The sequence below is a fragment of the Oncorhynchus mykiss genome, chromosome 14 (assembly GCF_057628025.1).
Source record: "Oncorhynchus mykiss isolate SJ-2025 chromosome 14, ASM5762802v1, whole genome shotgun sequence".
Taxonomy (NCBI): Eukaryota; Metazoa; Chordata; class Actinopteri; order Salmoniformes; family Salmonidae; genus Oncorhynchus; species Oncorhynchus mykiss.
The window spans coordinates 18,317,175-18,329,389 of record NC_143035.1 but is presented as its reverse complement, the minus strand read 5'-3'; the positions used below and the strand labels follow the sequence as shown (position 1 = coordinate 18,329,389).

The 12,215-nt window shown below is 42.7% G+C and overlaps 1 protein-coding gene across 1 annotated transcript; it reads left to right on the top strand.

Moving 5' to 3' along the window:
• The first annotated feature begins 2,068 nt into the window (after positions 1 to 2,068).
• On the top strand, positions 2,069 to 11,504 carry gask1b (golgi associated kinase 1B). The gene is made up of 4 exons (XM_021561418.3): positions 2,069 to 3,448; positions 7,532 to 7,749; positions 7,911 to 8,137; positions 10,644 to 11,504. Exons 1-4 carry the CDS (start codon positions 2,512 to 2,514, stop codon positions 10,849 to 10,851), a joined length of 1,590 nt encoding a protein of 529 aa, XP_021417093.2. The 5' UTR covers positions 2,069 to 2,511; the 3' UTR covers positions 10,852 to 11,504.
• The last annotated feature ends 711 nt before the right edge of the window (positions 11,505 to 12,215 follow it).

The window sequence follows — 12,215 nt, the reverse complement described above, 5'->3', positions numbered from 1 at the left end:
TTGAATGACTGCCTTATCTCTATACCACACACATACAATTATCTGAAGGTCCCTCAGTAGAGCAGTGAATTTAAAACACAGATTCAACCACAAAGACCAGGGAGGTTTTCCAATGCCTCGCAAAGAAGGACAAAAAAAATAAGTAGACATAGGATATTCCTTTGAGCATGGTGAAGTTATTCATTACACTTTGGATGGTGTATCACTACACCCAGTCACTACAAAAATACAGGCATCCTTCCTAACCCAGTTGCTGGAGAGGAAGGAAACCACCCAGGGATTTAACCATGAGTCCAGTGGTGACTTTAGCTACTCCACAATTTTAACCTAAATGACAGAGTGAAAAGAAGGAAGCATGCATCCTGTTTACAACAAGTCACTAAAGTAATACTTCAATAAATGTGGCAAAGCAATTCACTTTTTGTTCTGAATACAAAGTGTTATGTTTCCGGCAAATCTAATATAACACATTACTAAGTACCACATTACTGGGGGATTTTTTCAGGATAAAAAAAGAAAACGGAATGGAGCTAAGCACAGGCAAAATCCTAGAGGAAAACGTGGTTCAGTCTGCTTTCCACCAGACACTGGGAGATGAGTTCCGCTTTCAGCAAGACAATAACCCGAAACAAGGCCAAATCTACACAGGAGTTGCTTACCAAGAAGACACTGAATATTCCTGAGTGTTACAGTTTTGATTTAAATATGCTTGGAAATCTATGGCAAGACCTGAAAATGGTTGTCTAGCAATGATCAACCATCAATTTGACAGAGCTAAGAATTTTGAAATTAATTACAATTGGAAAATGTTGCACAATCCAGGTATGGAAAGCTCTAAAGACTCACAGCTGTAATCTCTGCCAAAGGGGCTTCTACAAAGTATTGACTCAAGGGTGTGAATACTTAGGTAAATTAGATTTCTGTATTTGATTTTCAATAGATTTGCAAAAGTTTCAAAAAACCTATTTTCACTTTGTCATTATGGGGTCTTGTGTGTAGATCAGTGAGAGAAAAAAAGTAATGTAATCCATTTTGAATTCAGGCTGTAACAACAAAATGTGGAGTAAGTCAATGGGTATGAATGCTTTCTGAAGGCACTGTATGTGATTGTATACAAGGTTTGAAATGATTATGTTTAGGTCAAATATTACATCTGTTTGGGCTTCTTGCGGTCATTTTGCAATCTAAAATGTATTTGTAATTATATTCCGGGCCCCCGACCATCCGCTCAAGAAAAGAAAAAAGAAAGCATGAAACTTGCAGAAGCCCTAAATGGATAATGGAACCCTTCAACCACTACATTTTTGTTCAACACCGTAGTTTTTTGTTGTTGGTGTGACGTCATTACATCCAGCTGTTTCCATCGACACAAGTCAAATTTTGAATGAAAACGCACCCAAGCAGGCAATTGTCACATCTATTTTCTATATGTTGACAAAATAATAACAATCACTGGACAAGTGAATGGAAACATAGCTAGTGATAATTTCAATGGACATCAAGCAATATGCATTGTTGATTTTAGGACTGTGGATCTAGGATTGGACTTTTAGATAATAAAGAATACAATTACATGGACAGGAGGGGACCTGAGCCTAGATCAGCACTCCTACTCTTTATGAATACAGGGTCTGGCTCCCTCGTGTGCTTAGGGTCAAAATTTCAGTCAGAGATATATTTTTCATATTTTAACAAGATGATTGATATACCTTTTAATACTTACAAATGCTTGACTACAGGAAATCCTGCTTGGTCACAGAGATTGTTGCTAGTGCTAGTCTACATAATTTAAGTATATCTAATCTGCTCAAACCAACACTTCCTGGCAAGTGTGATGATGCTGATGGACTGTTTCCTGTTTTTATATTCTGCACTACCTTGCACATCCCAAGGAATGTTTCCTTTTCCCTTCTGTTATTGTTCTGCAGCACTGACATCACAATAGAGTAGGTATTTCTGACCTTCTATATTGTTATCCTAGTACCACTGACCAGGTTCAACAGTTTTTCCAAATACTAGACAATAGGCTCGACCAGACAAACAGACACACACACACACATTTTATCACATCGCTGTGTAAAACTACACCAGCAGATGTCGTCTGAGGGATGTTACTTTTACACACATTCAAACCACTGACCAATGCAATATTATATGTTGTTAATATAGGTGATATTGATTGTTTGGGCTATTGTCATATATCTATGATAGTGGGGGCTATAGGCTTCATTTATTCATGTCCTGACATGATTATGTTATCTGTTTTGACAGTTGTCCCTACTAATTCTCTATAGCAACAAAGCCACCCTTCCTCTGTTGCGATGACACATTGACCTAAACAAGGATTACCACATCCCCTCTCATCGCGTTCTGATTTTGGACATCACTTTTTTTCAGTTGAAAATTACTTTCGGAAGTTATGCGCCGCCAGCGCCGCCGCTGTCCTTATCCTTATTTGAGCTCCGGGCAAAGACAAACAGATAGCCTAACCATGTCGGATCACGAGTTCTAATGGAGACGTTAATACGTCCTGGAGACATCAAAAAGTCTCTCATTCTTTGGTCGTGTTCGTATTTTCTGAGGATATCTAACTGCGTTCGGAGGTATCCCCCGTCGAAAAGGAATTTGATCATCGTGGGTGCGTGTTGTGTGTACCTGTTTTTCGTGGTTTCCCAGGTTGGACATTCGTTGCTGCACCAGGATAGACGATTGGGCAGACACGGGTACAAGAAGAGTTTGGTACTATACACTCTGAGGTTCGATGATGATAGCCCGTCGGAAACAGCCGACTCACCAACCGGTGCTAACGACGACTCTTTATTACCCTCAGTGGTTCCAACGCGGTCCAATGTGGTGTACATAACACTAAAGTCAAGGCGCATTAAACCATCTATTATGAGGGGAACAGTGAGACCGAAACTAAGGAGAAAAGCGAGGAGAACCAAACCCAATGAGGGATTTACGCAAAATAAAATTGGCACATTGAAGAGGGAGGAATGGAGACAAAAGCGCACTAACCGAATCGACATAACTTGGAAACAAATGAACACCATAAATCATGCAACACGAGATGTAAGCTCGAATTTAAAGATGCAAACAGAACCTCACGTCAGTTCTATTCGAATATACAGTGAGAGGGCACCGCCGTGGTTCAGCAAAGAGGACATTAGTGCCATGCGCTTTCTTGCTGATGGTAAAGTTTCGCGTATTCATGAAGTGTCCAATAAGGAATTTATCCCCCTCTTGCTGTTTGAAAGCACATCATATTTGTCCTTGATCCATTCTGACAAACAGAACGATTTCAAGGACCATAAAGTGTGTATAGGACAATGTGGAGTTATCAAAAGTCCAGTGGACACGAGCGAGGTTTTCGCTTTCCATTTGGATAGGGTCTTGGGACTGAACCGGAGCGTTGCCGCTGTCAGCAGGAAGTTTCCGTTTGTACAAGGTAGGCCCATTGTCCACCGACTAGGGTTGAAAAACTACCGGCATTTTTCCAATGTTACCGTCACCTTCAGTAATTTTGGTTATTAACAGAATCTATGGTAATTTTTACTTGAATAACAAAAAGTACGAATGTATTATGTGTCCTTATTGTCCATGGATTTGTTGTAGATAGTTGAATTATTGAAAAAAGCATCTAATCAACAATGGTATTATTTTCCGATTAACTGTGCAACTCTTTCAACTATTGACTGTGTTCACAACTGCCACTAGTTTGAAGTCAAAACATGAAGACATACATATTGACTTAGTAAAATAAATAAGTATAAAAGGACATCTCATGCTTAAAACCCTCATATTAAACACCAATTGAATTCACTATGTTTATGGTTTATATTTAAGATAATGTTTTATGGATTTGTCTTTTTTATTTTTTTTAATCATATTTATTTATTTCATATTTTACATGTGATAAGGCTGAGAGGGCCAGAGATTATAGACACCTGTAATAATCTGAAGTACTCAAAAGGGCCACTAGATGTTTTGTGATAGATTATTTTACATTCTGTCCCTGCAGCAGTGAAGCATCACTTACCCCTGTTTAAAGATTTTGTAAATGAGCTAAAGGTGACCTGGGATTCCCCTGATTCAGCCAGGCAGGTGCTGCCATGAATGTAGACAGTATGGAGAAAGTGTGGCTCGATTGCACACTGCCGATGGATGGAAAGCTAGCAAGTTATTTATCTCCAGAGCCTAATAAGGGGGCTAATCCGAGCCTGGAGCTTCTCAATAAACCGTGCCGATTTTTCGGTGGATCAGCAGAACAAAGTGTACCAGGCTGAGGGTGTGGTGGCTCAGTTGTTGAATGTGGTCATGATACTGCAGATGCATCATACTGATTTGCTGCAGGAGCTAAATAATATCGTGGAGGCGGGGAAGCCGGTTTCAGAGCGTCTCTACGAAATCTGCATTGCGGCTAATTTTATGCTGCATCTGTCCTGGCTGTATGGAAAAGTATGGGGGCAATGGTGGTGGCTCAGCGCCACCTCTGCTTGACGTTGTCCCAGATTCCTGATTGCCCCAGGCCAGGGGTGGCTTTGAGGTCGGTGACCGTCTTGGTTCTTCTGGGCAGTGGTGGATGTCTTGGCACAGTCACCGCGTTGGGTTTAAGGATAGCGGGGTGAAAGCAGACTATTCTGCGGCGCAGGGGAAGAAGCAGCCCTCGTGACCCTAGCTGGATGCTGGGGGAGGGGGCATCCTCTTGCGTCCCTGCTCCCCAAGTGTTTACTGTGGCAATACTGCTCCCAATGGGGGCAAGTTACTGTTTGCCGAAATTCCCGATCCCGGTGTGGGGCAGGTATTAGAACAGCGGTACCACATTGCTTCTACCCAAGGTGTTCAAGGGTATAGAGAGTGTGGTATTGTCCAAGTGTGGGCATAATTAACACAGTTCCCACATTCAGACTGACGGTTGTCAAGGTTGGTGGATATGGAAACAAGCGTGACAGAAAAAACGAATTATCCCAGTCTTCAGGGTGGCACTCTGCCCCTTCAGAAGATAATGTGGGGAGACGGTCAGCATGCTCCGTCAAGTGGCAGGTAGGTGCAGTTTCACCATGGGTGATGAGGGGGTACGGTCTGCAATTTGCTGTGCATCCTCTTCCTTTTGGTGGCGTCAATACATCAATGGTCCTCGAGGTGCTAGTGCTTGTCTTGAGAGAGGAGATTTACTCTTTCCTTCAAAAGCAGGCTATTCGGGTGGCCCCCGTGTCAGAAGTACACAGGGGCCACCCGTGTACTAGTGCTTCTTAGTTCCCAAGAGGGATGGAAAGTTGCATCCCATCCTGGACTTGCATGTTTTAATCAAGCACCTCAAGGTTTGCAAGTTCAAAATGGTCAGACTTCGCCGGCTATTGCAGTCAGTGCGTCCCAGCGATTGGTTCAGGTCCATGGATCTGAAGGAATGCGTGTTTTCATGTAGCTATACATCCTCCCCACAGGAAGTGTTGGAGGTTTCATTTAGATGGTGTGACCTATGAGTATCTGGTGCTGCCTTCGGGCTCTCCCCATTACCCACACCTTTTCTATGGTGGTTTAAGCGGCTATGGCACTTGTGCGGTGCAGGGGATCAGAGTATTGGCCTATCTGGACAATTGGCTGGTCATACCGGAGTCGAGGGAACAAGTGGAGCTCCACACTGCCACGCTGGTTTCCCATATTCAGTCTCTGGAGTTCATAGTGGATCACAAGAAAAGTTGTTTCGCTCAAGCTCTGCGCATTCAGTTTTTGGGTCTAGTTCTGGACTCGGCTCTGAATCATGTGTTTTTGTTCCAACAGAGGAGGGTCGCATTCAGAGTCTCTCTGGGATGGTTTCATTTGGAGCACGCCATGCCTTTTTGTTTGTGCCTGTGGTTATTTGGGTTTCTATAGCTACACCGAAAGAGGGATTTGGTCAGCAGTGCAAAGTGCAATGCATATCAATTACCTAGTGCTACTGACTGTCGCTGAGGTGTTTCCTTCCGATGTTGGAGGGCGAGCATGTGTTGGTAAGGTCCGAAAACAGAACAGCAGTAGCGTACATCAACAGGCAGGGGGGTACGTGGTCTTGCTCATTCCTAAACCTGGCCCTATATCTGCTCGAATGGAGCAGTACGTATTTCCTGTCACTCAGGGTGACGTACTGGGGGGGGTCCTCCTATCTCTACGGAGTGGAGACTGCACCCCTCGGTGTTGCCCAGATATGGGACCGGTTCAGCAGGGCTTATGTAGGTCTTTACGAATTGTAAGAAAACATGCATTGTCGTCTGCCTTGGGGTGTGGCTGCGTGTAAAGTGTGCATTATCAGGGTTACCACAGTTTCTTGTGGATTTCAGCCTTGGGCTACAGTGACATCGTACAGTTTCCAGGTTCCTGCCGTGGTTCATAGACTCTATGCAGCATGCATGTGCCAAGTCACAACAGGTGTTCTGTTGTTTTGGACTTGCGGTTCCTTGTCTGAGTTCTGACATTTCAGGCTCGCATGGTAAGTATTGTTCTTGGAACAGTGGGGTCTATGGATATGGGCTGCAGTGGCAGCATGTCAGTGTGCATAGCCAAGTTGCAGCAGGTTATGGTTCCCTATACAGGGCTCTGACAGTTCAGGCCTCATGAGGCTCTGACAGTTCAGGCTTCTCGGGTAAGTATTAAGGAAAAAGGTGGCTTCTGTATCCCATTTTTGGATCTGGTGGAACCTGTGTGCTTGGGTAACCGTGGGCCTCCTAGTTTGGTACTCTCTGCCCCGGCTTGGGGCGTGATTGCATGTCCCCATAGTATGTTATACCGAGTGACCGATTGAAAGGTAACGTACAGTTATGAAAATAACTACTGTTCCTGGAAGGAGGAAACCAGGTATAATATATTTTGACCTCGCGCCATCAGGGCTTGTTGAAGAGCAGTACTGAATTGAGGAAATGAATGTGGCCCCAGGAAGGCGGAGCTTCTGAGGGCGGGCTCGCCATCCATTGGCCCTTTTGGCGTGATTTCAGTTTTCTTCAGGTGAATATAATTGGTGATTGACTTCCCATATTATGTTATACCTCATTCACTCCTTCATGGAACAGTAGTTTTATTCATCACTGTACGTTTTATTTGTCACATGCACCAGTACAGTGAAATGCTTAACTTGCAAGCCCTACCCAAGAATGCAGTATTCAATATTAAAATATAATAGTTTTATTTGTATTTAGTTTTACGACTAGACTAATTTACTCGTGACTGTTAAGGTGACATTTTAATAGCGTGTAGGCTATGTCACGTCTATCTCTTCCCAAATCAGCATTCCAGGAATGTTGTAGCCAATGTAATATTATAAGGCCAAGCATATTTGTGAGCAGAAGTATCAGCCCTGGAGCTATGAAGCCTGCGAGTGCTAGCTCCTTTAGCCAGCAGAGCATGCAGCTGTCTGAGTCCTCATAAGTCTGTGGGAGAGATTGAGAAACAGAGGTGCAAATGCATAACGCCGTGGGCCAACACAGACATTGTTGCTGGCCCATGTTCGACGCTCGGTAGGTCACACTAACATTACCTCTGGATCCCCCTCATCCCACAGATGGCCAGCCTTGCCCTGTGGTGCTGTGGGATGGTTTTCTCTCTCCAGGGGACAATGCAGAGGGCCAGTCCACTGTGAGGATGACATGGGGGGAGTACCAGAGCTCCCTCAAACAGAGGTGCTGGAACAGGAACGTCACGCCCAAGCCTAACTCTGGCTGCTCCAGCATTCACCATTATGAGTGGAGCAAACTAGCCCTGTTTGATTTCCTGTTGCAGGTACTGTACGATCACACGTGTTTGGTCTTTCAAATGAACTACAGTGTTAAATGTCTTCAGAAGGAAGCTTGTCAAACTAGGACACTGTTGGATTGAGATAATTGGCAATGGCATCACTCTTTTGAGGTAATAGCTTAGGGAAATAATGTTTGTCTCTTCAGATATACAGCCGATTGGACCGGAACTGCTGTGGGTTCAGGCCTCGTCAGGAGGATGTGTGTGTGGAGCAGGGCCACCACCTGGAATGTGGGGACATGGACAGTTTGACGCTGGCCAACATCATCCACAGGGGTCACGACCCCAGGCACTTGGTCTTCACTGAAAACAAGGGCTTTTTCGACCGCGACGAGGACAACTTGGACTACAGACTACTGGAGGGAATCAAGGAGTGAGTCCACGTCAAAATACAGTACCAGTCAAAAGTTTGGACACACCTACTCATTCAAGTGTTTTTCTTTATTTGTACTATTTTCAACATTGTAGAATAATAGTGAAGACCTCAAAACTATGAAATAACAGATATAGAATCATGTAGTAACCAAAGAAAAGTGTTAAACAAATCAAAATATTTAGATTCTTCAAAGTAGCTACCATTGTCTTGATGACAGCTTTACACACTCCTGCCATTCTCTCAACCAGCTTCAGCTGGAATGCTTTTCCAACAGTCTTGAAGGATTTCCCACATACGTTGAGCACTTGTTGGTTGCATTTTCTTCACTCTGTGGTCCAACTCATCATAAACCATCTAAATTGGGTTGAGGTCAGGTGATTGTGGAGGCCAGGTCATCTGTTGCAGCACTCCATTACTCTCCTTCATGGTCAAATATCCCTAACACAGCCTAATGGTGTGTCAGGAGAATGTCCTTTTGAAAAACAAATGATAGTCTCACTAAGCGCAAACCAGATGGGATGGCATATCGCTGCAGAATGCTGTGGTAGCCATGCTGGTTATGTGTGCCTAGAATTCTAAATAAATCACTGACAGTGTCACCAGAAAAGCACCATCACACCACCTCCTTCATGTTTCACAGTGGGAACCACATATGCAGAGATCATCCGTTCACCTACACAGTGGTTTGAACCAAAAATCTCAAATTTGGACTCATCAGACCAAAGGACAGATTTCCAATCATGTCCATTGCTCGTGTTTCTTGGCCTAAGCAAGTCTTCTTATTATTGGTGTCCTTTTAATAGTGATTTTTTTGCAGCAGTTGTCCCGAGTGGCGCAGGGGTCTCAGGCACTGCATCAGAGGCATCACCACAGTCTCTGATTCGTTTCCAGACTGTGTCACATCCGGCCATGATTGGGAGTCTCATAGAGTGGCGCACAATTGGCCTGGGTAGGCCATCATTGTAAATACAAATGAGTTCATTACTGACTTGCCTAGTTAAATAAGGTTCACGTAGTCTCTACTGAACAGTTTGTTGATGTGTCTGTTACTTGAATTCTGTGAAGCATTTATTAGGGCTGCAATTTCTGAGGCTGGTAACTAATGAACGTATCCTCTGTAGCAGAGGTAACACTGGGTCTTCCTTTCCTGTGGCGGTCCCCACGAGAGCCAGTTTCATCGTAGTGGTTGATGGTTTTTGCGACTGCACTTGAAGAAATGTTCAAAGTTCTTAATTTTCTTCATGTCTTAAAGTAATGATGGACTATCATTCCTCTTTGCTTATTTGAGATGGACTTGTTATTTTACCAAATAGGGCTATCTTCTGTATACCACCCCTACCTTGTCACAACACAATTGATTGGCTCAAAAGCATTAAGAAGGAAAGAAATTCCACAAATGTTATTTTAACAAGGCACACCTGTTAATTGAAATGCATTCCAGGTGACTACCTCATCAAGCTGGTTGAGAGAATGCCAAGATTGTGCAAAGCTGTCATCAAGGCAAAGGGTGGCTATTTGAATAATCTCAAATTTGTTAAACACTTTTTTGGTTACTACATGATTCCATGTGTTATTTCATAGTTTTGATGTCTTCGCTATTATTCTACAATGTAGAAAATAGTAAAAAGTAAAGAAAAACCCTTGAATGAGTAGGTGTGTCCAAACTTTTGACTGGTACTGTATATAGACAGCATAGTGAATTGATAATTAGTCGGACAATACAGTTATTGTTCTGAATAGTACTATGGTACTATATAGTACAAAAACAAACAAAAAAGTATTTGCAAGCAATATTACTGTACAGTGTGCAGAATTTTTTTATTCTCAGCTTTCAATCAGCAACTATCTACAATGTACCCCCTGCATACAATTTGTGGTTGAGTCAGCTCTTAGTCTAGAGATTCCTCCCTGTTGACTTCACACTGTGGGAAAATACTAACACACATTCTAACACGTAATCGCCAAGTGCATGCCTTTGTTAGGAAGTCTATTATACCCACCCATAGGCTTGGTGACACACCCAGGGACATTCCCTGTGTTTCATCTTCATTTTGTGATGAATAAATCAGTGGAACAAACCACTGGGAGGACCAAGTGGGGGGACTTTGTTCTGGCACTGACAGTGGTCACCTCTCCTCTTACATGGCTTGTAGTGATCTTCTTCAAAGCAGAGGCTTTCAACTGGATTTCACATTAGTTAAATATTAGAAGGCTCCGGCCTGGATAATGTACTCTAGGCATGGGCAGAATTTGATTATATTACCTTGAATTACATTATGCCATTGTAGAATTTATGAATATTGGGAGTACATCTTTTTTAATTAAGGAATACATTCTTTCTATGCCTTTGCATATAAATGTACAGTATGTGCATATGGATCAAACAGTTGTGGTCATAGTTTGTTAAACAGTTACTGACTATCCAAATAAAGTGCTACCATCTAACCAAATAGTGTTGCCAACTATCCAAGTAAATTAAATTACCAACTTCTTCTCCACCCAGGCTTCCAGAACAGGCAGTGGCCGTGTTGATGAGCCAGAAGCTGAGGGAGAAGCTCCTCCAGTCACTGTTCCTGGATCAGCTGTACTGGGAGAGCCAGGGAGGACGGCAGGGCATCGAGAAGCTCATCGACGTCATTGAGAGACGGGCCCAGGTTCTCCTAACATACATCAATTCCCACGGCATCAAAGTGGTGCCCATGAATGTATGACATCACAGGGTTTGGAAAAGGAGAGAAGATGGAGAGTAGATATAGACAGGGAATTTGATCTTCCACAAAGACCAAGCCATTTGTCATTTAAGTTCCCTTTCCGAAAGCCAAAAAACAACTTCCATTCCTTGAATCAAAATATTTGCCAGTGAAAGAACTACCAGGGTCTCGAGGGTTTTCACTCCAACAGGACGTACTGTATTGGCTGATTTGGTATCAAGCCAGAATCTCACAGCTCTGAATTGTCAAGCTGAAACATTACTCTTAGTATTCATTATACAAAATGGCTACAGTTCTGTATTCAATAACCCAACAGTCTTACTGTAGTCTTTTGCTTTGTTATTATAATATTTAATGTTACTCATCTACAGTATTACTGTAATACAGTAAACAATTATATTTGTAGCATTTCTTTGGGCCTTTTTCATGTACCATAGTGCTCCTCTGACTTCACCTTACAGTAGCCTACAACTCTTTGATGGTCTAACATCTGTATTGTACTGCCACGGGGCAGAAATTGTTTTGATATTATACAAAGTGTTTCATTTGTACCGCTTAAGATGTTAGTCCTCCAACATTACCAGTTGTATTGTTTATATTTATTTTAATAATATTTCAAATGTTGATGAAAATAAATGTACTGTTACTTGAAACACATGAGACTTTGACCCAGAAACAAATTAGCATAATAACATATACAGTAGACTGCCCCCTCTCTGGTCTTTCAACCATGACATCATCAGCCTTAAAAGTGTCAGACAAGTCAAGGACAGAAATAGTTGGTGCCTATGAAACATGAGCCAAAGCACTGTGTCTGTTTTGCAAGGCTGGTATAAACAGGGTCTTGCGATTGAGCCTATATAGACTATGAAGCTTTGTGGGGTCATTTTCCATGTCAGTGCCGGGAGTAAGAGCGGTTGTTGTTTTAACTCCTTTGAACCCTCATTAACACAGCCCTCATTAACACAGCCCTCAGTGTGTGTTTTTCATGGAGGGCCCCACTCTTTCCCAGTTAGTTTCAATGAGTCTAAGCGAGTTCTTCCAGGCTCACACAGTGGGGCAAAAAAGTATTTAGTCAGCCACCAATTGTGCAAGTTCTCCCACTTAAAAAGATGAGAGAGGTCATGTAATTGTCAACATAGGTACACTTCAAATATGACAGACAAAATGAGAAAAGAAAATCCAGACAATCACATTGTAGGATTTTTAATGAATTTATATGCAAATTATGTGGAAAATAAGTATTTGGTCACCTACAAACAAGCAAGATTTCAGGCTCTCACAGACCTGTAACTTCTTCTTTAAGAGGCTCCTCTGTCCTCCACTTGTTATCAGTATAAAAGACCTGTCCACAACCTCAAACA